The sequence below is a fragment of the Molossus molossus genome, unplaced genomic scaffold, assembly GCF_014108415.1.
Source record: "Molossus molossus isolate mMolMol1 unplaced genomic scaffold, mMolMol1.p scaffold_m16_p_5, whole genome shotgun sequence".
Classification (NCBI taxonomy): Eukaryota; Metazoa; Chordata; class Mammalia; order Chiroptera; family Molossidae; genus Molossus; species Molossus molossus.
In genome coordinates this window covers 5198727-5224000 of record NW_023425388.1, presented here as the reverse complement: position 1 = coordinate 5224000, position 25274 = coordinate 5198727, and the positions used below count along the sequence as shown (strand labels likewise).

Below are 25274 nucleotides of genomic sequence, written 5' to 3'. Positions count from 1 at the left end.
TCCATCCATATATCCATCCATTCATCCATCCATCCATCCATCCATCCATCCATATATCCATCCATCCATTCATCCATCCATCCATCCATCCATCCATCCATCCATCCATCCATCCATCCATCCATCCATCCATATATCCATCCATACATCCATCCATTCATTTATCCATCCATCCATCCATCTCCCTATCCATCTATCCATCCATCCATCCATCCATAAATATTCACAGAACATCTGCTATACATCAGGCATAGTTCTAGACACTGGACACACTAGGAACAATAGCCCCTACCCTTATGGAACATGATGCCCCACCTCCACTCTTGGGGAGAGACAGACAAAGAGCAAACACACAGCCAGGCTGAAGGTAGTCAGGTCTGAAGGTGGGGGGCTGGGTGCGGGGCCATCCTCTCAGAGTGGTGGTAAAGGCCTCGTGGTAAGAGGACATGGGGCAGGGCCCTGAGGGTACAGGTGTGAGCCACAGCAGTGCGCACAGGCCCTGTGCCAGGTGTTCCTGGTGTGTGGGGGACTCCAGTGAGCCTCGTGTTCCTCATCCCGTCGGACAATCGGACACACACCACTCTCTGTGGAGCCAGAGCATCGGGACAGCAGACCTATGGTGACCGCCCTCTGCGAACGCGGGTGTGGGGAGGGCCAGGCCGGCAGCCCCGCCTACTTACCGTGAACAGGCCTTTGGTCCTCCTTCGGCTGCCAATGAAGAAGCGTGCTCCTTGCACGGACAAGGTGGCCGGGAAGGGCACGTCCGCTGTTCTGCAAACATGGATGAGTGTGTCAGGGCCATGTGTGCAGGAAAACGGCAGTGCTGCGTGCGGGACGTGCCAATGACCCGGGGCGGCTGTAACAAAATACCACGGGCTGCGTGGCTTAAACCACGGACATTCATTCCCTCACAGTTCTGGGGGCCAGAAGTCCGAAACGGAGGCGTCGACAGGACCGAACTCCTGCAGAAGGCTCTCGGGGAGGGTCCTCCCTGCCTGCTCCCGCTCCTGGGGGCTCCGGGGGCTCCTGGAGTTCCTGGGGCTCCTGGCTTGTGGCTGCCTCACTCCACTCCCTGCCCCTGTCATCAGGTGTCTTATCCTCTGAGCCTCTCCTCTCATAAGGACACCGGTCACTGGGTCAGGACACACCCTCTCCAGTGTGACCTCAACCGAGCTAGATCACACCCTCAAAGGTGCCGTCTGAAACAAGGTCCCATCCCCAGGTACTAGGAGACGTGAACTTGGGGGCACCTTCTGCCCCGGGACGAGGACCTCCTGAGAAGCACGTGCTGCCCAGGTGTGCAGCGGCTCTGCCTTGCTCGGACCCCCAGCGGCTTCTACTGGCACTGGGTTTCCAGCCCGTTCGCCCTCCTCTGAGGCCCGGGGACAGGTGTCAGGCAGAACAGGTTCCCTCCCTGGTGACTTGAGGGTGTTGGGAAATGTGCTGGGAGTTGGGTCTCAATGTTCAGGTGGGGTCAAGCCCTGGGGAAAGGTGAGGGGCGGGCGCCCAGTGGGGAGGACGGTGTGGCTGGAGCGCCCCGGCAGGAAAGCCAGGCCCGGGCCTCCCTCACGGCCCAGTGTCTCGGGCCGCGGTGCCACAGCCGCTGGCAAGAGCTGCTGTTCCCTCCACTTTGGCCATTTGACTGCACCGGGCTGCGGTGAGATCAGCCCCGTGCCTTCCCAGGCCCAGGTGTCCCGAGTCCCGGCGTGTGCCCTCCGTGGTGCCTGCAAGGGGGCGAGGCCCGGGGCCTGAATCCATCCTTGGCCGCCACGCTCCAGCCCCGGTTCCTGGCCCCTGGCTTGGCCTTGGGCGCCCTCCCCTCACAGAGCTGTCCCTCGACACCTGGGACATCATCACCCTGCCAAGGCCCTGATGGATTTGAGGGCACGGTGGGCAGAGTGGTGAATAAGACATGGTTAAACAAAGTGTAGACAGGGTATGGATTCTTTTTATTATGGAATAAGTTTCATAATAACAAAGCAGTTAAGATTCTACCTTTGAAAGTAATGTTTAGGCCTGGCTGGTATGGCTCAGGGGATTGAGTGTCATCCCATGCTCTAAGAGGTCACCGGTTTGATTCCCGGTCAGGGCACATGCACAGGTTGTGGGTCGATTCCCCAGTGGGGGGCGTGCAGGAGGCGGCCAATTAATGTTTCTCTCTCATAGATGTCTCTATCGCTCTCTCCCTCTCCCTTCCTCTCTCTCTAAAATCAATAAAGAAAATTATTTTTTTTTTAAAAGTAATATTTGGTTTAACAATAGATTTAAAGTAAACTGGACCACTCGTGATTAAAAAGTCTCCAGCCCCACTCAGCACGGATGGAGGCTGAGGCCCGTGCGGATCGCCCGCGGGCCAGCCACAGGGACTCACTGGTCCCTGGTCCACAACGAGATGATAGCAAGGACAGGAATCCAACTCGGACTGCCCAGGGCCCAGGTCGTGCCCATGTCACCAAGCGTTCTCTGCACGTTTGCCTGGAGTTTTAGTGAACATTTGCTCCGTCGTCTCAGATAAGGAGACAGTCAGGTTGCGTGACGCGTGGACAGTCTCACAGCAGACGTGTGGCTCAGCTGGGTCATAGCCTCTGTTCGGTTCTGGTGCCCGAGTCCCTTATGATCTTCCTCTGTGGCCTTTTCATCATGGTGACAGCACTCTGCGGGCACCTTGCCTGGTCAAGCCCAGCCTGGACTCACCCTTCAGCCCAAGTCCTGGGCCAGGTGTCACCCCCCACCCCCCGCTCTGGGAGTGGTGCCTGCCCTTGTCCCCGCCCATCGTGGCCTTTCTGGAGGCAGGTTGCTGTCCACCTGCTAGTGACCCGGGCACTCCCAATGATGGTTCCTCCACAGCCCGACCCCTCTGCTGGGCAGTGCACAGCACCAAGCCACCCTCCTCAGCACCCTGGTACCTACATGTCCATGGGCACACCGCAGTCCATGGTGAGGGAGAAGGAGTCTTCAGACACAGCCAAGACCAGCGTGTGCCACCGGCTGTCCATCAGGGCTGGGCTGCGGAAGGACACTCGGGTCTGCCAGGCGCCTGCCGAGTCCTCACTGAGGAAGAGGAAGTGCAGCCGGGTGGGTGAGTACCGCAGGCCCAGCAGCAGCGCGTCCGGCCCCTCCGCCACCACCGTGAACAGGTACTCATTCTTCTGCAAGAGAGGGCAGGTGGTGAGGGCCAGCAGGTGAGGGCAGGTGGTGAGGGCCAGCAGGTGAGGGCAGGTGGTGAGGGCCAGCAGGTGAGGGCCAGCAGGTGAGGGCAGGTGGTGAGGACAGGTGGTGAGGGCAGGTGGTGAGGGCAGGTGGTGAGGGCCAGCAGGTGAGGGCAGGTGGTGAGGACAGGTGGTGAGGACAGGTGGTGAGGGCCAGCAGGTGAGGGCAGGTGGTGAGGGCAGGTGGTGAGGGCCAGCAGGTGAGGGCAGGTGGTGAGGACAGGTGGTGAGGACAGGTGGTGAGGGCAGGTGGTGAGGGCCAGCAGGTGAGGGCCAGCAGGTGAGGGCAGGTGGTGAGGACAGGTGGTGAGGGCAGGTGGTGAGGGCAGGTGGTGAGGGCCAGCAGGTGAGGGCAGGTGGTGAGGACAGGTGGTGAGGGCAGGTGGTGAGGGCCAGCAGGTGAGGGCAGGTGGTGAGGGCAGGTGGTGAGGGAAGGTGGTGAGGACAGGTGGTGAGGACAGGTGGTGAGGGCAGGTGGTGAGGGCCAGCAGGTGAGGGCAGGTGGTGAGGGCAGGTGGTGAGGACAGGTGGTGAGGGCCAGCAGGTGAGGGCAGGTGGTGAGGGCAGGTGGTGAGGGCCAGCAGGTGAGGGCAGGTGGTGAGGGCCAGCAGGTGAGGGAAGGTGGTGAGGACAGGTGGTGAGGACAGGTGGTGAGGGCAGGTGGTGAGGGCCAGCAGGTGAGGGCAGGTGGTGAGGGCAGGTGGTGAGGACAGGTGGTGAGGACAGGTGGTGAGGGCAGGTGGTGAGGGCCAGCAGGTGAGGGAAGGTGGTGAGGACAGGTGGTGAGGGCCAGCAGGTGAGGGCCAGCAGGTGAGGGCAGGTGGTGAGGGCAGGTGGTGAGGGCCAGCAGGTGAGGGCAGGTGGTGAGGGCAGGTGGCGAGGGCCAGCAGGTGAGGGCAGGTGGTGAGGACAGGTGGTGAGGACAGGTGGTGAGGGCAGGTGGTGAGGGCAGGTGGCGAGGGCCAGCAGGTGAGGGCAGGTGGTGAGGACAGGTGGTGAGGGCCAGCAGGTGAGGGCAGGTGGTGAGGGCAGGTGGTGAGGGCCAGCAGGTGAGGGCAGGTGGTGAGGACAGGTGGTGAGGACAGGTGGTGAGGGCAGGTGGTGAGGGCCAGCAGGTGAGGGCAGGTGGTGAGGGCAGGTGGTGAGGACAGGTGGTGAGGGCCAGCAGGTGAGGGCAGGTGGTGAGGACAGGTGGTGGCAGAGGTTGAGGGCAGGGGAGGCCAGCAGGTGAGGGAAGGTGGTGAGGACAGGTGGTGAGGACAGGTGGTGAGGGCAGGTGGTGAGGGCCAGCAGGTGAGGGCAGGTGGTGAGGGCAGGTGGTGAGGACAGGTGGTGAGGACAGGTGGTGAGGGCAGGTGGTGAGGGCCAGCAGGTGAGGGAAGGTGGTGAGGACAGGTGGTGAGGGCCAGCAGGTGAGGGCCAGCAGGTGAGGGCAGGTGGTGAGGGCCAGCAGGTGAGGGCCAGCAGGTGAGGGCGGCAGGTGAGTGAAGGCCAAGAGCACTGATCACCCATGACAGTCAGGCATCAGGAAAACAGAAAGCAGCAAGTATTGGCAAGGATGTGGAGAAATGTAAACCTCATGCACTGTTGGGAATGTAAAAGGGTGCAGCCCCTATAAAAAACAGTATGGCGTTTCCTCCAAAAATTAAAAATGGCACTTCTACCGTTCACCATAAATCCAAGTGGATTGACGGCAGGGTCTCAAAGAGATGTCTGCACACCTGTGTTCACGCAGCGTCACTCACAAGAGCATCATCCACACAGAAGCAACCCAGCTGTCATGGACGGAGGAAGGGATACATAAAATAATGCAGTCTAGCCACAACAGAACATTTTCAGCCCTAAAAAGGAAGTTCCATATCAGCATGGATGCGCCTTGAGGACATGAAGCCGAGTGAAACAAGCCAGCCGCAAAGGGACAGGTCCTGTGCAATTTCACTAACATGAGGTCCCTGGAGTGGTCACATCATAGAGACAGGGTGTAGACCGTGGGTCCAGGGCTGGGGACGGGGACAGGATGTTGGGGTGCAAGAGGACAGACTTTCATTCTGGGAAGACGGAAAGTTCTGCAGGGGACCATGGTGACGGCTGCATGACAATGTGAACTGAACTGCACACTTCACAGTGGTCAAAGTGGTCAACTCCAGGTTATGTGTGTTTTACCACCCCGATCGTGACCTCAAACACGGTGTGACTCAGAGCCCCAGCAACCCCAGCCACACAAACGATATGGAAACAGTGTACACATGATGAGAGGTCATTGTAGTTTAGTCTGTTCATTCCTAGCCTAACACAATTAACAGAGTAAAGAACTGAATGAGGAAACCTGAAGGTGGTAGCGGGTCTGTAACATAATTACAAAGCATCATTTCTCAGCAGTCTTTGGCCACCCAAATTCCATGCAACTAGCATTCTAAAGAAGTCAAAAGCCTCTATGCTCCTCATACTTAATTTAATGCCCAATTCAGCAAAATCCACTTGGCTCAGAATGGGTCCCAGGGCGTCTGGCCACTGACCTTCGAGGCCGAGGTGAGGTCCCACCCGTGCCCTATGTAGAGACAGGGTGTAGACCGTGGGTCCAGGGCTGGGGACGGGGACAGGATGTTGGTGTGCAAGAAGACAGACTTTCATTCAGGAATACTCGTGACTGGAGGAGACCTGTCTGGCAGAAACCCTGTGTACCCACGACCCCACCACCGTCATGAAGACAGATGAAGAAGCGATCAGGTGATAAAGTGAGTTTATTGGGGTGCCCGAGAAGGTGCTGACAGGCTGAGGGTGGAGGTCAAGTGACTCAACAGAGAAACTAGGAGGGAAGGACAAGTCACCCAGAGGCAGGTGGAGGCACCTCCTGGGATGCAAAACCCAGGGGGGAGCAGTGACGTTCAGGGATCCTGGGAGCAGAGGTCAGATGTGGACAGTGGAGACCTAGGGGATCCCCTCCTGAGAGGGGGCAGCCACCTAACCCAACTCAGGACCAGAATGAGGGGTGGCTGGGAGAACTGCAGTTATAAGATGGGACCTGAGCCCAGCTGACCCTCATAAGACATGTTAGGTCAGCAGCAGGACGTCTGGGCTGAGGCTGGGACTCAGCAGGCTGGGCGGGAGCACACGGGGCGGCAGACCAGGGACACACAGGAGGCCGGGCGGCAGCAGCTGGACTGGCAAGAGGGGCGGGCACAGCAGGAGGAGACGGGCACGCAGCAGGCCGGCCTGCACACAGGCCTGCACACGGGGCGGCAGATGACAGACATGCAGGAGGTGGGTCTGCAGCAGGAGGAGGGTCTGCAGCAGGATGAGAAGCAGGGGGTGGGCTGGCAGCAGGAGGGGACAGGGCAGGGGGCAGGCCCAGAACAGACGGGCATACAGCACATGGGCTTGCAGCAGATGGGCTTGCAGCAGACAGGTGTGCAGCACATGGGCTTGCAGCACATGGACATACAGCAGGGCTGCTGGCAGGGGGAGGAGGTGCAGCAGGAGGGCTGGCAGCAGCTGGGGGCACAACAGGTGGGCTGGCAGCAGCTGGGGACACAGCAGGTGGGCTGGCAGCAGCTGGGGACACAACAGGAGGGTTGGCAGCAGCTGGTGGCACAGCAGGTGGGCTGGCAGGAGCTGGGGACACAGCAGGAGGGCTCACAGCAGCTCTCTGGACAGTCGTCCACCTGCCAGGAGGAGTCAGTACAAGACTCGGAGGAACCTGGCTGGCAGGCGCGGCTGCCATAGCTCAGGTTGCTGGAGCAGACGGACAGGGTGGACGCGGCCATGGTGGGCAGTGGGCTGGAGCAGGGTGAGTGTGCGAATGTGTGAGTGAGTGTGAGTGTGTGGGGTTCCTGAGGCTGTTGGCTTTTATACCCTCCTGGGTGTTTGTTGTCCAAGCACGTGGCTCCCCACGCCCTCCTTTCCTTGTTGATATTTTGGGCTGAGTCCAAGGAACCCTCACTACTTCCGTTTTGTTTATAGGAAGTTTGCTGCTTGTAAAATGCCTGTCGTGGCTGAAGACTTGTTGACCCCCCTGACCTGTGTGTGGTTTCTTAAGCAAACACCACTGGACGATGCAGAGTCCTGGAACCTGGCAGCCTGCACCTGCCCGGCTGGGCTCCACTCCCAGGGGTTCTCTGGGCACTGCAGGGGAGGGTTGGAGTCCCAGAGGCAGGGACAGGGGCAGACACTGGGACACCTCTGCTGTCTGCTGCAGGACACCCCCAGGCAGAGGCTGGAGACCGCACCCCAGCCGGAGAGAAGCAGGAAGCGGGAGGACAGCACAGAAGGACAGAGTTCTGGCTCTTTGAGCTCCTTTGTCTTACCGAACACGTTCGGATTCAGCTTGTTGATAACAAGAAAAAGCCAGCTGGAATTTTTACCAGGATTGCCTTGAATTATAGATCAATTTGGAGGTTACTGACATCATAGCAATGTCTCAACTCAAGCCGTGAACACGGTCCAATTCTCCATTCATTCGTGTCGTCACTGATTTATTTCATCAGTATTCTTACAGTTCTCATTATGTGCTTGTTCTGTTTGATTTTATACAGGTTTTCATTTTTTATCTTGTTGTAAGTCATGCTTTTACACACAAATTTTGAAATCCAATTGATTATCATTATTCAGAGGTGGGCAAAACTACCAGCCATTGTTACCTAAAATATAAATCTTAAGTAAGGACATAAAATAATAGCAACAATAATAATGACAGAAGTACAAATAATTAATATAATTAATGCAATCATTAATAAATAAATAAATAAGAAAACAAGAAGAAATTCTGTTTCAAGTACTCATAACTGTAAACCTACATTTGCCCACCCCTGTATAGAACTGAAATTAATTTTATTATTTAAATTTTTACTATTCTTCAACCTTGCGAAGCTTTCTTAAATTTCTAGGAGCCGTTTTATAGATTCTGAAGGGTTTTCTAAGTGGACAGTCATGTCCTCTGTGAATAGAGATGACTTTATTTCCTTATTGCTAATAGGTATGCCTTTTATTTCTTTTTCGTGTCTCATTGTGCTGGCAAGATCCTCAGTGTGATGCTGAACAGGTGTCGTGGTGAGGACATCTCTGTCTGTTCCTAGTCTTAGGGAAACATGTTGCCTTTTACTATTGAATACAGTGTTGGCTGTGAGATTGTCAAAGATGCCTTATGACAAGATAAGGACTTTTTGTTTATTCCTAGGTCACTGTAAACTTCTTTTAAAAATCAAACAGGAGGGAACACATCCTAACTCAGTGTATGAAGTAGGTATTACCCTGATACCAAAGCCAGACAAAGACTCTAAAGAAAAGAAAACTACAGACCAACATGCCTTATAAACATTGATGTAAAAACCCTCAACAAAATACTAGCAAATCAAATTTCAGCAGTATATGAAAAGGTTTGCACACTGTGGCCAAGAGGGGTGTAAGGCCAAAATGCAAGGATGGTTCTACATATGATAATCGATCAATGTCATATACCACATTAATAAAATGAGGGAAAAAAGACATGATCATTTCAATAGATGCATAACAACCCCCACATTTGACAAAACTCAACACCCTTTCATGATAAAGACATGGAACAAACAAGGACTGAAAGGAAATGACACATATATGAATATATATGTAAATGAATATAGAGGAAAAACCCACAACAAACATCATGCTCAATTTTGAAAGACTGAAAGCTTTTGCTCTAAGATCAGGAACAAGGCTCACTTTTTTTTTTTTTCAATTGATTTTTTAGAGAGAGAGAGAGAAACATCAATGTGTTTCGGCTGCCTCCTGCACGCCCCACACTGGGGATCAAGCCCGAAACCTGGCCATATGCCCTGACCGGGAATCAAACAAGGATCTCTAAGTCCATGGGATGATGCTCAATTACTGAGCCACGCCGGCTGGGCAAGGATGCCCACTTTTGCCACTTCTATTTTCCATAGCACTGGAAACTCTAGGAGAGAAGATTGACAATGAAAGAAATAAACAGCATCTAAATTGGAAAGAAATAAAATAATCTCTGTTCACAGATGCTATGATAGTAATGCAGAAAATGCTAAAGATTCCACAAAATCTGTCAGAATAAATAAATTCAACAATAAAGCAGGATACAAAGTTGCACTATTGCACACTAATAGTGAATCGTCTAAACAGAAAATTATGGAAATAACTCCATTTACAATAATATAAAGAAGAAAAATATATTTACAAATTAACTTAAACAAGGTAGCCTGCACCATGTAAACTACAAAGCATTGTTGAAAGACATTTAAAAAGACACAAATAAATGGAATGGTAGCCATGTGCATGAATTGAGAGAATTAATATTGTTAATTAATATTAATACTGATGAATCTCTGAGAGAAAGGGGGAGGGAGGAGGGAAGAGATTAACCGAAGAATTTATATGCACATATGCATCGCCCAAGGACACAGACAATAGGGTAGTGAAGGCCTTGGGCGGGGCAGGAACTGGGTGGTGGGGAGCAAGAGCGGACATCTGTAACACTCTCAACATAAAGATTAAAAATAAATAAATAAATAAATAAAACTAAAATTGAAAAATATTTGAATACTACCCATTGTAATCTACAGATTACTGCAATCACTATCAAATTCTTAAAATTCTCTTTTTGCAGAAATATAAAAACCCATCCTAAAATTCATATGGAATCTTAAGAGACTCTGAAGAGCCAAAACAATCCCGAAAAAGAACAAAGCCAAAGGGCTCACACTTCCTGATTTTAAAATGTACTACAAAGCTACAGTAATCCAAAGAGGGTGGTACTGGAATCTTTTCCTTACTCAGTCTCGCTAGTTTATCAAGTTTATTTACTATTTCAGAAAACAGCCTTTCATTTCATTGATTATTACCATTGTTTTACTGTTTTCAATTGCATTGATTTATGCTTTAACCTTTATCATTTCATACTTTATTATTGCTTGAGGTTTAACTGAGGTTTAACTAACTCTCCTTTTTTCATGAAAAAAATAAATTAACTTTGTTTCTTTGTATTTATTTATTTATTTATTTATTTATTTATTTATTTTTTGTTCAGGTAGAGTGGGAGGGAGAGAGAGGAACAGAGAGAGAGAGAGAGAGAGAGAAACATCGACGTGAAAGGAACACATCGAGTGGCTGCCACCCGCACAACCGACCAGGGCCGGGGACAAACTGCAACCGAGGTACGCGCCCTTAGCGGGAACCGAACCCGGGTCTCTCAGGACCGCAGGCCGACGCTCTAACCACTGAGCCAAACTGGCCAGGGCTGTTTCTTTGTATTTAAAGTGCACTTCCTGCCCAGCCAGTGTGGCTCAGTGGATTGAGTATCGTCCCATGGACTGAGAGGTCCGGGTTCAATTCCCAGTCAGGGCACATGCCTGAGTTGTGGGCTCAACACCAGTAGGGAGTGTGCAGGAGGCAGCCAATCGAAGTTTCTCTCTGACATCAATGTTTCTACTTCTCTCTAAAAAAAAAAAAAAAAAAAAAAAAATCAATACAAAATAAATAAAATAAAACCAAATTAAGTGCACTTCCTATAGGCAGCAGAGTGGAGCTTGTTTTTTATCCAACCTGAGAGTCTCTTTTCTGTTCTTGTGTCTTCATCTTTGGGGATTCCAATTACACATCCTCCAGTTCACTAATGCTTTGTCCATTTTTTTTCCCCCTCTCTGTGTCTCATTTAGTTGCTGTTGCTCTGTCTTCCAGTTCATTTGTCTTTTCTTCTACAGCATCTATTCTGCTGTTAACCTCCTTTAGTATACTATTTACTAGACACTGTAGTTTTCCTCTCCAGATGTTCTGTGTTCTTTTAAATCTTCCTCAACCTTCCTTAATATGCTGAAATTGTGAATTTTACCTTATGAGTGCCGGATACTTTGTATTCAAGTGAATATTCTTGACCTTTGGTCTAAGATGTAGTTAAGTTCCTTGGAAATGGTTCATCCTTTAAAGTTTGCATATCAGTTTTGTCAGGTAGGACTGAACCAGAGGTTACACAGGGCCTAACTATATTTTTATCCTCACCCAAGGACATTTTTCCTTTTTTTGTTCAGATAGAGTGGGAGGCAGAAGAAAAGAGAGAGAGAGACAGAGAGAGAGAGAAAGAGAGAGAGAGATAGAGAAGCATCGATATGGAACGGACACATCGTGTGGCTGCCTGCTCCACGACCCAACCAGGGTCAGAGAAAAACTGCAATGGAGGTACGTGCCCTTAGCAGGAACCAAACCTGGGTCTCTCTGGTCCGCCGGCAGATGTTCTAACTGCTGAGCCAACCCAGCCAGGGCCATATAACCCAATTTTAACCAAAGTGGAGGCAATATCCTCTGAGTGGTTTACCACATGTCCTGAGATCTATGATCATGTTCCAACTGGCTGGTGGGATCAGGCACTGCTGTAGGCATGTTTGATTTCTGGGATAATGCCATCTAATTTTGTTGATTTCCCCAATCTCAGTCTCACATGGGTTTGCTGAACATTCCTTGGCTGACATTTGAGGGAGACCCTTAGAGGACCGAGGGCTACTCAGGGCAGCTCTCCCTTCTCTGACACTTTGGCCCTGAACACTAACTGCCTGGGGCTCTCCCAACTCCCAAGGTCCTCTCTCACTCAGGGCTGCGTGGAGCTCACATAGGTTCTCCATTTTTGCACCAGGGCCTGGAAATGTTCTCAAAGTAGCGGGTGAAGCCAATTGGGAGACTCACTTTGTTTCCCTCTTTCAGGGGTCCCCGTTCTGTGATCCTCCAATCAAAACTCTGAATACCACCGCTCTATAATTTTGCTAAGTTTTTGGTGTGGCGCTGGTGGGAAGGTCATCCAGTGCCTCTGAATCCATCAGGGTTGGAGCAGCTCCTCCCTCCATCCAGTCTCTGCTAAGAGTGAAGACCTTCAGGTGGGTGACTGCGCTGGCCCAGGCCCACAGCGCTGTGCATGTGGAGAGCCCAGGCATTTCCTGAGGACACATGTGGGGTGTGAGGTTGTCCAGATGAGAAAGTCGGTAGAAATGGCCTGTGAGGCCTGAGGACTCCATAGACCAAAACTTTTCTGTAGGTGACCAGCCTCAAGGAAGCCCCAGGCACAGGCCCAGCAGGCACTGACCTACCGGGCCAAGGCGAGGCCCACCTGCTGCCCCTCCAGGAGGAGTCAGGCAACTGCCCTGTGGGATTTCTCAGTCACTCATTCCTGGAAATATTCGTGGTTGGAGTTGACCAATGTCTGGAGAACCCCGTGTCCCACTCCGCCTCACCCCAACAAAGTCAGATAAAGAAGTGATCAGTGATGAATGAGTTTATTGGGGTGCCCGAAGAGGTGCTGACAGTGGCGGTCTAGTGACTCAACAGAAAACACGAGGGAAGGACAAGTGACCCAGGGGCAAGAAGGAAAAGCCTCCTGGGAGGCGAGAGCCCAGGGAAGCAGTAAGGTTGGGGGACCCTGGGAGCAGAGGTCAGATGAGGACAGTGGAGACCTGGTGGGGCCCATCCTGAGTGGAGGGAGCTCTCTAACCCTGCTCAGGACCAGACTGAGGGCTGGCTGGAGAACCACAGTCATGGGAGGAGCCTGAGCCAGGCTGGCTCTTGTTGACATGTTAGGTCAGCAGCAGGACGTCTGGGCTGAGGCTGGGACTCAGCAGGCTGGGCGGGAGCACACGGGGCGGCAGACCAGGGACATGCAGGAGGCCGGGCGGCAGCAACTGGACTGGCAGGAGGGGCGGGGACAGCAGGAGGAGACGGGCACACAGCAGGCCGGCCTGCACACAGGCCTGCACACGGGGCGGCAGATGACGGACATGCAGGAGGTGGGTCTGCAGCAGGAGGAGGGTCTGCAGCAGGATGAGAAGCAGGGGGTGGGCTGGCAGCAGGAGGGGGCAGGGCAGGGGGCAGGCCCAGAACAGACGGGCATACAGCACATGGGCTTGCAGCAGATGGGCTTGCAGCAGACGGGTGTGCAGCACATGGGCTTGCAGCACATGGACATACAGCAGGGCTGCTGGCAGGGGGAGGAGGTGCAGCAGGAGGGCTGGCAGCAGCTGGGGACACAGCAGGAGGGCTGGCAGCAGCTGGGGACACAGCACATGGGCTGGCAGCAGCTGGGGACACAGCAGGTGGGCTGGCAGGAGCTGGAGACACAGCAGGAGGGCTGGCAGCAGGTGGGGGCACAGCAGGTGGGCTGGCAACAGCTGGGGACACAGCAGGAGGGCTGGCAGCAGCTGGGGGCACAGCAGGAGGGCTGGCAGCAGCTGGGGGCACAGCAGGAGGGCTCACAGCAGCTCTCTGGACAGTCATCCACCTGCCAGGAGGAGTCAGTACAAGACTCGGAGGAACCGGGCTGGCAGGCGCGGCTGCCATAGCTCAGGTCGCTGGAGCAGACGGACAGGGTGGACGCGGCCATGGTGGGCGGTGGGCTGGAGCAGGGTGAGTGTGCGAATGTGTGAGTGAGTGTGAGTGTGTAGGGTTCCTGAGGCTGTTGGCTTTTATACCCTCCTGGCTGTTTGTTGTCCAAGCACGTGGCTCCCCACGCCCTCCTTTCCTTGTTGATATTTTGGGCTGAGTCCAAGGAACCCTCACTACTTCCGTTTTGTTTATAGGAAGTTTGCTGCTTGTAAAATGCCTGTCGTGGCTGAAGACTTGTTGACCCCCCTGACCTGTGTGTGGTTTCTTAAGCAAACACCACTGGACGATGCAGAGTCCTGGAACCTGGCAGCCTGCACCGGCCCGGCTGGGCTCCACTCCCAGGGGTTCTCTGGGCACTGCAGGTGAGGGTTGGAGTCCCAGAGGCAGGGACAGGGGCAGACACTGGGACACCTCTGCTGTCTGCTGCAGGACACCCCCAGGCAGAGGCTGGAGACCGCACCCCAGCCGGAGAGAAGCAGGAAGCGGGAGGACAGCACAGAAGGACAGAGTTCTGGCTCTTTGAGCTCCTTTGTCTTACCGAACACGTTCGGATTCAGCTTGTTGATAACAAGAAAAAGCCAGCTGGAATTTTTACCAGCATTGCCTTGAATTATAGATCAAGTTGGAGGTTACTGACATCATAGCAATGTCTCAACCCGTGAACACGGTCCAGTTCTCCATTCATTCGTGTTGTCACCGATTTATTTCATCAGTATTCTTACAGTTCTCATTATGTGCTTGTTCTGTTTGATTTTATACAGGTTTGTATTTTTTATCTTGTTGTAAGTCATGCTTTTACACACAAATTTTGAAATCCAATTGATTATCATCATTCAGAGGTGGGCAAAACTACCAGCCATCATTACCTAAAATATAAATCTTAAGTAAGGACATAAAATAATAGCAACAATAATAATGACAAAAGTATGAATAATTAATGCAATCATTAATAAATAAATAAGAAAACAAGAAGAAATTCTGTTTCAAGTACTCATAACTGTAAACCTACATTTGCCCACCCCTGTATAGAACTGAAATTAATTTTATTATTTTAATTTTTACTATTCTTCAACCTTGCGAAGCTTTCTTAAATTTCTAGGAGCCGTTTTATAGATTCTCAAAGGTTTTCTATGTGGACAGTCATGTCCTCTGTGAACAGAGATGACTTTATTTCCTTATTGCTAATAGGTATGCCTTTTATTTCTTTTTCGTGTCTCATTGTGCTGGCAAGATCCTCAGTGTGATGCTGAACAGGTGTCGTGGTGAGGACATCTCTGTCTGTTCCTAGTCTTAGGGAAACATGTTGCCTTTTACTATTGAATACAGTGTTGGCTGTGAGATTTTCAAAGATGCCTTATGACAAGATAAGGACTTTTTGTTTATTCATAGGTCACTGTAAACTTCTTTTAAAAATCAAACAGGAGGGAACACATCCTAACTCAGTGTATGAGGTCAGTAGTACCCTGATACCAAAGCCAGACAAAGACTCTACAAGAAAAGAAAACTACAGACCAACATCCCTTATGAACATTGATGAAAAAACCCTCAACAAAATACTAGCAAATCAAATTTCAGCAGTATATGAAAAGGTTTGCACACTGTGGCCAAGAGGGATGTATTGCCAAAATGCAAGGATGGTTCTACATATGATAATCGATCAATGTCATATACCACATTAATAAAATGAGGGAAAAAAGACATGATCATTTCAATAGATCCAAAACAACCCCCACATTTGACAAAACTCAACACCCTGTCATGGTAAAAACACGGAACAAACAAGGGCTGAAAGGAAATGACACATATATGAACATATATGTAAATGAATATAGAGGAAAAACCCACAACAAACATCATGCTCAATTTTGAAAGACTGAAAGCTTTTGCTCTAAGATCAGGAACAAGGCAAGGGTGCTCACTTTTCTTTTTTCAATTGATTTTTTAGAGAGAGAGAAACATCAATGTGTTTCGGCTGCCTCCTGCACGCCCCACACTGCGGATCGAGCCCGAAACCCGGGCATATGCCCTGACCGGGAATCAAACAAGGATCTCTAAGTCCATGGGATGATGCTCAATCACTGAGCCACGCCGGCTGGGCAAGGATGCCCACTTTTGCCACTTCTATTCTGCATAACACTGCAAACTCTAGGAGAGAAGATAGACAATGAAAGAAATAAACAGCATCTAAATTGGAAAGAAATAGCCCTGGCCGGTTTGGCTCAGCGGTTAGAGCGTCGGCCTGCGGTCCTGAGAGACCCGGGTTCGGTTCCCGCTAAGGGCACGTACCTCGGTTGCAGTTTGTCCCCGGCCCTGGTTGGTTGTGCGGGTGGCAGCCACTCGATGTGTCCCTTTCACGTCGATGTTTCTCTCTCTCTCTCTGTTCCTCTCTCTCCCTCCCACTCTATCTGAACAAAAAAAAAAAAAATGAAAAAATGTCCTCGGGTAAGGAAAAAAAAAAAAAATAAATTGGAAAGAAATAAAATAATCTCTGTTCACAGATGCTATGATAGTAATGCAGAAAATCCTAAAGATTCCACAAAATTGGTCAGAATAAATAAATTCAACAAAATAGCAGGATACAAAGTTGCACTATTGTACACTAATAATGAATAGCCTAAACAGTAAATTATGAAAATAACTCCATTTACAATAATATAAAGAAGAAGAATATTTTTACAAATTAACTTAAACAAGGTAGCCTGTACCATGTAAACTACAAAGCATTGTTGAAAGAAATTTAAAAAGACACAAATAAATGGAATGGTAGCCATGTGCATGTATTGAGAGAATTAATATTGTTAATTAATATTAATACTGATGAATCTCTGAGAGAAAGGGGGAGGGAGGAGGGAAGAGATTAACCAACGAACTTATATGCATATATGCATTGCCCAAGGACACAGACAATAGGGTAATGAAGGCCTTGGTGGGGCAGGAACTGAGTGGTGGGGAGCAAGAGGGGACATCTGTAACACTCTCAACATAAAGATGAAAAATAAATGAATAAATAAATAAATGAAACTAAAATTGAAAAATATTTGAATACTACTCAATGTAATCTACAGAATATTGTAATCACTATCAAATTCTTAAAATTCTCTTTTGGCAGAAATATAAAAACCCATCCTGAAATTCATATGGAATCTTAAGAGACTCTGAAGAGCCAAAACAATCCCTAAAAAGAACAAAGCCGGAGGGCTCACACTTCCTGATTTTAAAATGTACTACAAAGCTACAGTAATCCAAAGAGGGTGGTACTGGTATAAAGACATATAGACCCATGGGACAGAAGACAGAGTCCAGAAATAAACCCTCCCACAGTAGGTCAAATCATTTCTGACAAGGGCACCAAGTCCACTCAATGGAGAAAAGACAGTCTTTTCAACAAATGGTGCTGGGTAAACGAGATATCCCCATGCAAAAGAACTAAGTTACCCATCACTAACACCATATACAAGAATTCAGTCAAAATGGATCCACAACCTAAATGCAAGACCTAAAGCTCTAAAACTCTTAGAAGAAAATAGGACAAAAACTTCACAGCATTGAATTTGGCAGTGATTTCCTGGAGATGACACCAAAGGCACAGACAACATAAGAAAAATATGCAAATTGGACCTTGTGAAAAGTTTAAATATTTTTGCATCACAAGACAATATAAACAGAGAAAAATAGTAACCCAAGGAAATGAGAAAAACATTTGAAAATCATGTATCTGATAGGGGACCAATATATAGAATGTATAGAGAACTAAAAATGAACAACAAATAAATCCAAAAATGGGCAAAGGACTTTAGTAGATATTTTTCCGAAGAAGATATACAAATAGGCAATAAGCACATGGAAAGATGCTGAACATCACTAATCACCGGAGAAAAGCAGATCAAAACTACAAAATATGGCCTTACATCCATTAGGAAAACTAGTATATATAAACAAACAAACAGAAAATAACTAATACTGGTGAGAATGGAGAGGAACTGGAACCCTTGTGCACTATTGGTGTGAACATGAAATGCTACAGCTACTGTGGAAATCAGCATGATGGTTCTCCCTAAAATGGTAATATGATCCTGTAATTCTAAGGGATATATGCTCAAAAGAAATAGAAGCAGGGTCTTGTAGAGATATTGTTAACCCATTTTCATAGCAGCACTATTCAAAATAGCTAAAGTGTGTAAGCAGCCTTGGCCGGGTTGGCTCAGCAGTTAGAGCGTCAGCCCACGGACCAGAGGGACCTGAGTTCCGTTCCCACTAAGGGCATGTACCTCCGTTGCAGTTTGTCCCCAGCCCCGGTTGGGGTCTTGTGGGTGGCAGCCAGTCGATGTGTCTCTCTCACATTGATATGTTTCTCTCTCTCTCTCCAGCTCTATCTGAAGATAAGTGCAAAAATGTCCTTGGGTAAGGATAAAAAAATAAATAAATAAAGTGTGTAAGCAATACAGTGTCCATTGATGAATGAATGGATAAGCAAAATGTATATACACACAATGGAACATTATTCATCCTTAAAAAGGAAACAAATAGGGATGAACCATGTGGACAATATAGTAAGTGAAATAAGCCATCACAAAAAGACAAATATTCTATGATTCTACTTATATGAGGTCCTTTAGAAACAGAAAGTAGAATGGTGATTCCCAGGGGCTGGAGAGAGTGAAGAGAATGGAAGTTGTTGTTTAATGTGTATCGACTTTCAGTTTTTTTAAGGAAGAAAGAGTTCTGAATGTAGATGGTAGGGATGGTTGTACAACATTAGTACCACCGAACTGTACACTTAAAAAGTGTTAAGGTAGTACATTTTATTTTATTTGTATTTTACCTCATTTTTTTAAATTAGGGGGATAAAAGAAATGAACTACTGAGCCATGAAAAGACACGGACAAACCTTAAATGCACATTACTAAGCAAAAGAACTAATCTGAGCATCTTCACACTGTATGGTTCCAAGCGTACAACATTCTGGAAAAGGCAAAGCTATAGAGACAGTATAAAGGTCAGTGGTTGCCAGGGGTTAGCAGGGAAGAAGGGATAAATAGGTGGAGTGCATAGGATCTGGGGGGCAGAGGAACTATTCTATATGAACTATAATGGTCCATTTGTGTCATGCCTTGATCAAAACCTATAGAATATACATCTCGAGTAAATCCTAATGGAAACTATGGACTTTGGGTGATATTTATGTGTTAATATAGGTTTACTGACTATAACAAATAAACCACATTTGTAATGTATCAATATTGCAAGATGTAGGGAGAGGCTGTGCATGTGTAAGGATGCAGGTTATGTGGGAACCTAAAATACCTCTAAGACAGCAAGTCTACTAAATTGACATAGGACAACTAAGGTAATCTGTTTCTTCTGGAATGAAATTTGATAGTTTATGCCTTCAAGGAATGAGTAAATTTAATCTTAATTGTCCAAATTTTGTGCAGAATTATTTCCTGTTGTCCCTTTTAATTCTTCTTCTTTTTTTTTTAATCCTCTCCCAAGGATATTTTTCCATTTTTTGTACAGATAGAGTGGGAGGGAGAGAGAGGAAGAGAGAGAGAGAGAGAGAGAGAGAGAAACATCGACGTGAAGGGACACATCAAGTGGCTGCCACCCGCATGACCAACCAGGGCCGGGGACAAACTGCAACCGAAGTACGTGCCCTTATCGGGAACCGAACCCGGGTCTCTCCGGACCGCAGGCCAACGCTCTAACCGCTGAGCCAAACCGGCCAGGGCGAATTCTTTAATTTCTGTAGGGTCTGTAGCAATTCCTCCTCTTTCATCTCTGATAATGGTGATTTATATCTTCTTTATCTTTTCCTTACTCAGTCTAGCTAGTTTATCAAGTTTATTTACTATTTCAAAAAACAGCCTTTTATTTCATTGATTATTGACATTGTTTTACTGTTTTCAATTGCATTGATTTATGCTTTAACCTTTATCATTTCATACTTTATTATTGCTTGAGGTTTAACTGAGGTTTAACTAACTCTTATTTTTTCATGAAAAAAATAAATTAACTTTGTTTCTTTGTATTTAAAGTGCACTTCCTGCCCAGCCAGTGTGGTTCAGTGGATTGAGTATCGTCCCATGGACTGAGAGGTCCTGGTTCAATTCCCAGTCAGGGCACATGCCTGAGTTGTGGGCTCAACACCAGAATTCAAAATAAATAAAATAAAACAAAATTAAGTGCACTTCCTATAGGCAGCAGAGTGGAACTTGTTTTTTATCCAACCTGAGAGTCTCTTTTCTGTTCGTGTGTCTTCTTCTTTGGGGATTCCAAATATACATCCTCCAGTTCACTAATGCTTTGTCCATTTTTTTTTCCCCCTCTCTGTGTCTCATTTAGTTGCTGTTGCTCTGTCTTCCAGTTCATTTGTCTTTTCTTCTACAGCATCTATTCTGCTGTTAACCTCCTTTAGTATACTATTTACTAGACACTGTAGTTTTCCTCCCCAGATGTTCTGTGTTCTTTTAAATCTTCCTCAACCTTCCTTAATATGCTGAAATTGTGAATTTTACCTTATGAGTGCCGGATACTTTGTATTCAAGTGAATATTCTTGACCTATGGTCTAAGATGTAGTTAAGTTCCTTGGAAATGGTTCATCCTTTAAAGTTTGCATCAGCTTTGTCAGATAGGACTGAGCCAGAGGTTACACAGGGCCTAACTATATTTTTATCCTCACCCAAAGACATTTTTCCTTTTTTTGTTCAGATAGAGTGGAGGCAGAGAGAGAAAGAGAGAGAGAGACAGAGAGAGAGAGAAAGAGAGAGAGAGATAGAGAAGCATCGACATGGAACGGACACATCGTGTGGCTGCCTCCTCCACGACCCAACCAGGGTCAGGGAAAAACTGCAATGGAGGTACGTGCCCTTAGCAGGAACCAAACCTGGGTATCTCTGGTCCGCCGGCTGATGTTCTAACTGCTGAGCCAAACCAGCCAGGGCCATATAACCCAATTTTAACCAAAGTGGAGGCAATATCCTCTGAGTGGTTTACCACATGTCCTGACATCTATGATCATGTTCCAACTGGCTGGTGGGATCAGGCACTGCTGTAGGCATGTTTGATTTCTGGGATAATGCCATCTAATTTTGTTGAGTTCCCCTATCTCAGTCTCACATGGGTTTGCTGACATTCCTTGGCTGACATTTGAGGGAGACCCTTAGAGGACCGAGGGCTATTCAGGGCAGCTCTCCCTTCTCTGACACTTTGGCCCTAAACACTAACTGCCTGGGGCTCTCCCAACTCCCAAGGTCGTCTCTCACTCAGGGCTGCGTGGAGCTCACATAGGTTCTCCATTTTTGCACCAGGACCTAGAAACGTTCTCAAAGTAGTGGGTGAAGCCAATTGGGAGACTCACTTTGTTTCCCTCTTTCAGGGGTCCCAGTTCTGTGATCCTCAAATCAAAACTCTGAATACCACCGCTCTATAATTTGGCTAAGTTTTTGGTATGGCGTTGGTGGGAAGGTCATCCAGTCCCTCTGAATCCATCAGGGTTGGAGCAGCTCCTCCCTCCATCCAGTCTCTGCTAAGAGTGAAGACCTTCAGGTGCGTGACTGCGCTGGCCCAGGCCACAGTGCTGTGCCTGGTGGAGAGCCAGGCATTTCCTGAGGACACATGTGGGGTGTGAATTTGTCCAGATGAGACAGTCGGTAGAAATGGCCTGTGAGGCCTGAGGACTCCATAGACCAAAACTTTTCTGCAGGTGACCAGCCTCAAGGAAGCCCCAGGCACAGGTCCAGCAGGCACTGACTTACCGGGCCAAGGCGCGAGGCCCACCTGCTGCCCCACCAGGAGGAGTCAGGCAACTGCCCTGTGGGATTACTCAGTCACTCATTCCTGGAAATATTCGTGGTTGGGGTTGACCAATGTCTGGAAAACCCCGTGTCCCACTCCCCCTCACCCCAACAAAGTCAGATGAAGAAGTGATCAGTGATGAATGAGTTTATTGGGGTGCCCGAAGAGGTGCTGACAGTGGCGGTCTAGTGACTCAACAGAAAACACGAGGGAAGGACAAGTGACCCAGGGGCAAGAAGGAAAAGCCTCCTGGGAGGCGAGAGCCCAGGGAAGCAGTAAGGTTGGGGGACCCTGGGAGCAGAGGTCAGATGAGGACAGTGGAGACCTGGTGGGGCCCATCCTGAGTGGAGGGAGCTCTCTAACCCTGCTCAGGACCAGACTGAGGGCTGGCTGGAGAACCACAGTCATGGGAGGAGCCTGAGCCAGGCTGGCCCTTGTTGACATGTTAGGTCAGCAGCAGGACGTCTGGGTTGAGGCTGGGACTCAGCAGGCCGGGCGGGAGCACACGGGGCGGCAGACCAGGGACATGCAGGAGGCCGGGCGGCAGCAGCTGGACTGGCAGGAGGGGCGGGCACAGCAGGAGGAGACGGGCACGCAGCAGGCCGGCCTGCACACAGGCCTGCACACGGGGCGGCAGATGACAGACATGCAGGAGGTGGGTCTGCAGCAGGAGGAGGGTCTGCAGCAGGATGAGAAGCAGGGGGTGGGCTGGCAGCAGGAGGGGACAGGGCAGGGGGCAGGCCCAGAACAGACGGGCATACAGCACATGGGCTTGCAGCAGATGGGCTTGCAGCAGACGGGTGTGCAGCACATGGGCTTGCAGCACATGGACATACAGCAGGGCTGCTGGCAGGGGGAGGAGGTGCAGCAGGAGGGCTGGCAGCAGCTGGGGACACAGCAGGTGGGCTGGCAGCAGCTGGGGACACAGCAGGTGGGCTGGCAGCAGCTGGGGACACAACAGGAGGGCTGGCAGCAGCTGGGGGCGCAGCAGGTAGGCTGGCAGCAACTGGGGACACAACAGGAGGGCTGGCAGCAGCTGGTGGCACAGCAGGTGGGCTGGCAGCAGCTGGGGGCACAGCAGGAGGGCTCACAGCAGCTCTCTGGACAGTCGTCCACCTGCCAGGAGGAGTCAGTACAAGACTCGGAGGAACCTGGCTGGCAGGAGCGGCTGCCATAGCTCAGGTTGCTGGAGCAGACGGACAGGGTGGACGCGGCCATGGTGGGCGGTGGGCTGGAGCAGGGTGAGTGTGCCAATGTGTGAGTGTGAGTGTGTGGGGTTCCTGCGGCTGTTGGCTTTTATACCCTCCTGGGTGTTTGTTGTCCAAGCACGTGGCTCCCCACGCCCTCCTTTCCTTGTTGATATTTTGGGCTGAGTCCAAGGAACCCTCACTACTTCCGTTTGGTTTATAGGAAGTTTGCTGCTTGTAAAATGCCTGTCGTGGCTGAAGACTTGTTGACCCCCTGACCTGTGTGTGGTTTCTTAAGCAAACACCACTGGACGATGCAGAGTCCTGGAACCTGGCAGCCTGCACCTGCCCGGCTGGGCTCCACTCCCAGGGGTTCTCTGGGCACTGCAGGTGAGGGTTGGAGTCCCAGAGGCAGGGACAGGGGCAGACACTGGGACACCTCTGCTGTCTGCTGCAGGACACCCCCAGGCAGAGGCTGGAGACCGCACCCCAGCCGGAGAGAAGCAGGAAGCGGGAGGACAGCACAGAAGGACAGAGTTCTGGCTCTTTGAGCTCCTTTGTCTTACCGAACACGTTCGGATTCAGCTTGTTGATAACAAGAAAAAGCCAGCTGGAATTTTTACCAGAATTGCCTTGAATTATAGATCAAGTTGGAGGTTACTGACATCATAGCAATGTCTCAAGCCGTGAACACGGTCCAATTCTCCATTCATTCGTGTCGTCACTGATTTATTTCATCAGTATTCTTACAGTTCTCATTATGTGCTTGTTCTGTTTGATTTTATACAGGTTTGTATTTTTTATCTTGTTGTAAGTCATGCTTTTACACACAAATTTTGAAATCCAATTGGTTATCATCATTCAGAGGTGGGCAAAACTACCAGCCATCATTACCTAAAATATAAATCTTAAGTAAGCATATAAAATAATAGCAACAATTATAATGACAAAAGTACGAATAATTAATGCAATCATTAATAAATAAATAAAGAAGAAGACAAGAAGAAATTCTGTTTCAAGTACTCATAACTGTAAACCTACATTTGCCCACCCCTGTATAGAACTGAAATTAATTTTTATTATTTTAAGTTTGCATTCTTCAACCTTGCGAAGTTTTCTTAAATTTCTAGGAGCCATTTTATAGATTCTCAAGGGTTTTCCATGTGGACAGTCATGTCCTCTGTGAATAGAGATGACTTTATTTCCTTATTGCTAATAGGTATGCCTTTTATTTCTTTTTCGTGTCTCATTGTGCTGGCAAGATCCTCAGTGTGATGCTGAACAGGTGTCGTGGTGAGGACATCTCTGTCTGTTCCTAGTCTTAGGGAAACATGTTGTCTTTTACTATTGAATACAGTGTTGGCTGTGAGATTTTCAAAGATGCCTTATAACAGGATAAGGACTTTTTGTTTATTCCTAGGTCACTGTAAACTTCTTTTAAAAATCAAAGAGGAGGGAACACATCCTAACTCAGTGTATGAGGTCAGTAGTATCCTGATACCAAAGCCAGAGAAGAAAAGAAAACTACAGACGAACATCCCTTATCAACATTGATGTAAAAACCCTCAACAAAATACTAGCAAATCAAATTTCAGCAGTATATGAAAAGGTTTGCACACTGTGGCCAAGAGGGGTGTATTGCAAAAATGCAAGGATGGTTCTACATATGATAATTGATCAATGTCATATACCACATTAATAAAATGAGGGAAAAAAGACATGATCATTTCAATAGATGCAAAACAACCCCCACATTTGACAAAACTCAACATCCTTTCATCATAAAAACATGGAACAAACAAGGGCTAAAAGGAAATGACACATATATGAATATATATGTAAATGAATATAGAGGAAAAACCCACAACAAATATCATGCTCAATTTTGAAAGACTGAAAGCTTTTGCTCTAAGATCAGGAACAAGGGAAGGGTGCTCACTTTTTTTTTTTTCAATTGATTTTTTAGAGAGAGAGAGAAACATCAATGTGTTTCGGCTGCCTCCTGCACACCACACACTGGGGATTGAGCCCGAAACCCGGCCATATGCCCTGACCGGGAATCAAACAAGGTCTCTAAGTCCATGGGATGATGCTCAATCACTGAGCCACGCCGGCTGGGCAAGGATGCCCACCTTTGCCACTTCTATTCTGCATAGCACTGGAAACTCTACGAGAGAAGATAGACAATGAAAGAAATAAACAGCATCTAAATTGGAAAGAAATAAAATAATCTCTGTTTACAGATGCTATGATAGTAATGCAGAAAATGCTAAAGATTCCACAAAATCTGTCAGAATAAATAAATTCAACAGAATAGCAGGATACAAAGTTGCACTATTGTACACTATTAGTGAATCGTCTAAACATAAAATTATGGAAATAACTCCATTTACAATAATATAAAGAAGAAGAATATTTTTACAAATTAACTTAAACAAGGTAGCCTGTACCATGTAAACTACAAAGCATTGTTGAAAGAAATTTAAAAAGACACAAATAAATGGAATGGTAGCCATGTGCATGAATTGAGAGAATTAATATTGTTAATTAATATTAATACTGATGAATCTCTGAGAGAAAGGGGGAGGGAGGAGGAAAGAGATTAACCGAAGAATTTATATGCATATATGCATTGCCCAAGGACACAGACAATAGGGTAATGAAGGCCTTGGGTGGGGCAGGAACTGGGTGGTGGGGAGCAAGAGGGGACATCTGTAACAC

The 25274-nt window shown here is 48.6% G+C and overlaps 4 protein-coding genes across 4 annotated transcripts in view; all 4 read right to left on the bottom strand.

The window, feature by feature from the left end:
• Positions 1 to 5912, bottom strand: part of TSPEAR (thrombospondin type laminin G domain and EAR repeats) — a 31238-nt gene extending 25326 nt beyond the window's left edge. The window contains exons 1-3 of the mRNA XM_036243602.1: positions 5892 to 5912; positions 2911 to 3149; positions 681 to 771 (exon numbers count right to left, since the gene is read on the bottom strand). Coding sequence (XP_036099495.1) covers positions 681 to 771; positions 2911 to 3149; positions 5892 to 5912 — 351 coding nt within the window. The remainder of the gene's footprint in view (positions 1 to 680; positions 772 to 2910; positions 3150 to 5891) is intronic.
• A 386-nt stretch (positions 5913 to 6298) lies between these two features.
• Positions 6299 to 6973, bottom strand: LOC118617618 (keratin-associated protein 10-12-like). The gene is made up of 2 exons (XM_036243600.1): positions 6660 to 6973; positions 6299 to 6584 (listed from the first exon to the last, which is right to left on the bottom strand). Exons 1-2 carry the CDS (start codon positions 6971 to 6973, stop codon positions 6299 to 6301), a joined length of 600 nt encoding a protein of 199 aa, XP_036099493.1.
• Positions 6974 to 12804: 5831 nt separating this feature from the next.
• Positions 12805 to 13569, bottom strand: LOC118617252 (keratin-associated protein 4-3). The gene has a single exon (XM_036243058.1). The coding sequence runs from the start codon at positions 13567 to 13569 to the stop codon at positions 12805 to 12807; it is 765 nt and encodes a 254-aa protein (XP_036098951.1).
• Positions 13570 to 21849: 8280 nt separating this feature from the next.
• On the bottom strand, positions 21850 to 22584 carry LOC118617253 (keratin-associated protein 4-6-like). The gene has a single exon (XM_036243059.1). It carries the CDS (start codon positions 22582 to 22584, stop codon positions 21850 to 21852), a length of 735 nt encoding a protein of 244 aa, XP_036098952.1.
• Between the last annotated feature and the right edge of the window lie 2690 nt (positions 22585 to 25274).

Coding starts and splice junctions, on each gene's coding strand:
- LOC118617618 (XM_036243600.1), bottom strand. CDS start 6,973: ATGGCCGCGTCCACCCTGTCCGTCTGCTCCAGCAACCTGAGCTATGGC. Junction 6,585..6,659: donor ACCTCCTCCCCCTGCCAGCA/GCCCTGCTGTAT, acceptor CTGCTGCAAGCC/CATGTGCTGTATGCCCGTCT.
- LOC118617252 (XM_036243058.1), bottom strand. CDS start 13,569: ATGGCCGCGTCCACCCTGTCCGTCTGCTCCAGCGACCTGAGCTATGGC.
- LOC118617253 (XM_036243059.1), bottom strand. CDS start 22,584: ATGGCCGCGTCCACCCTGTCCGTCTGCTCCAGCAACCTGAGCTATGGC.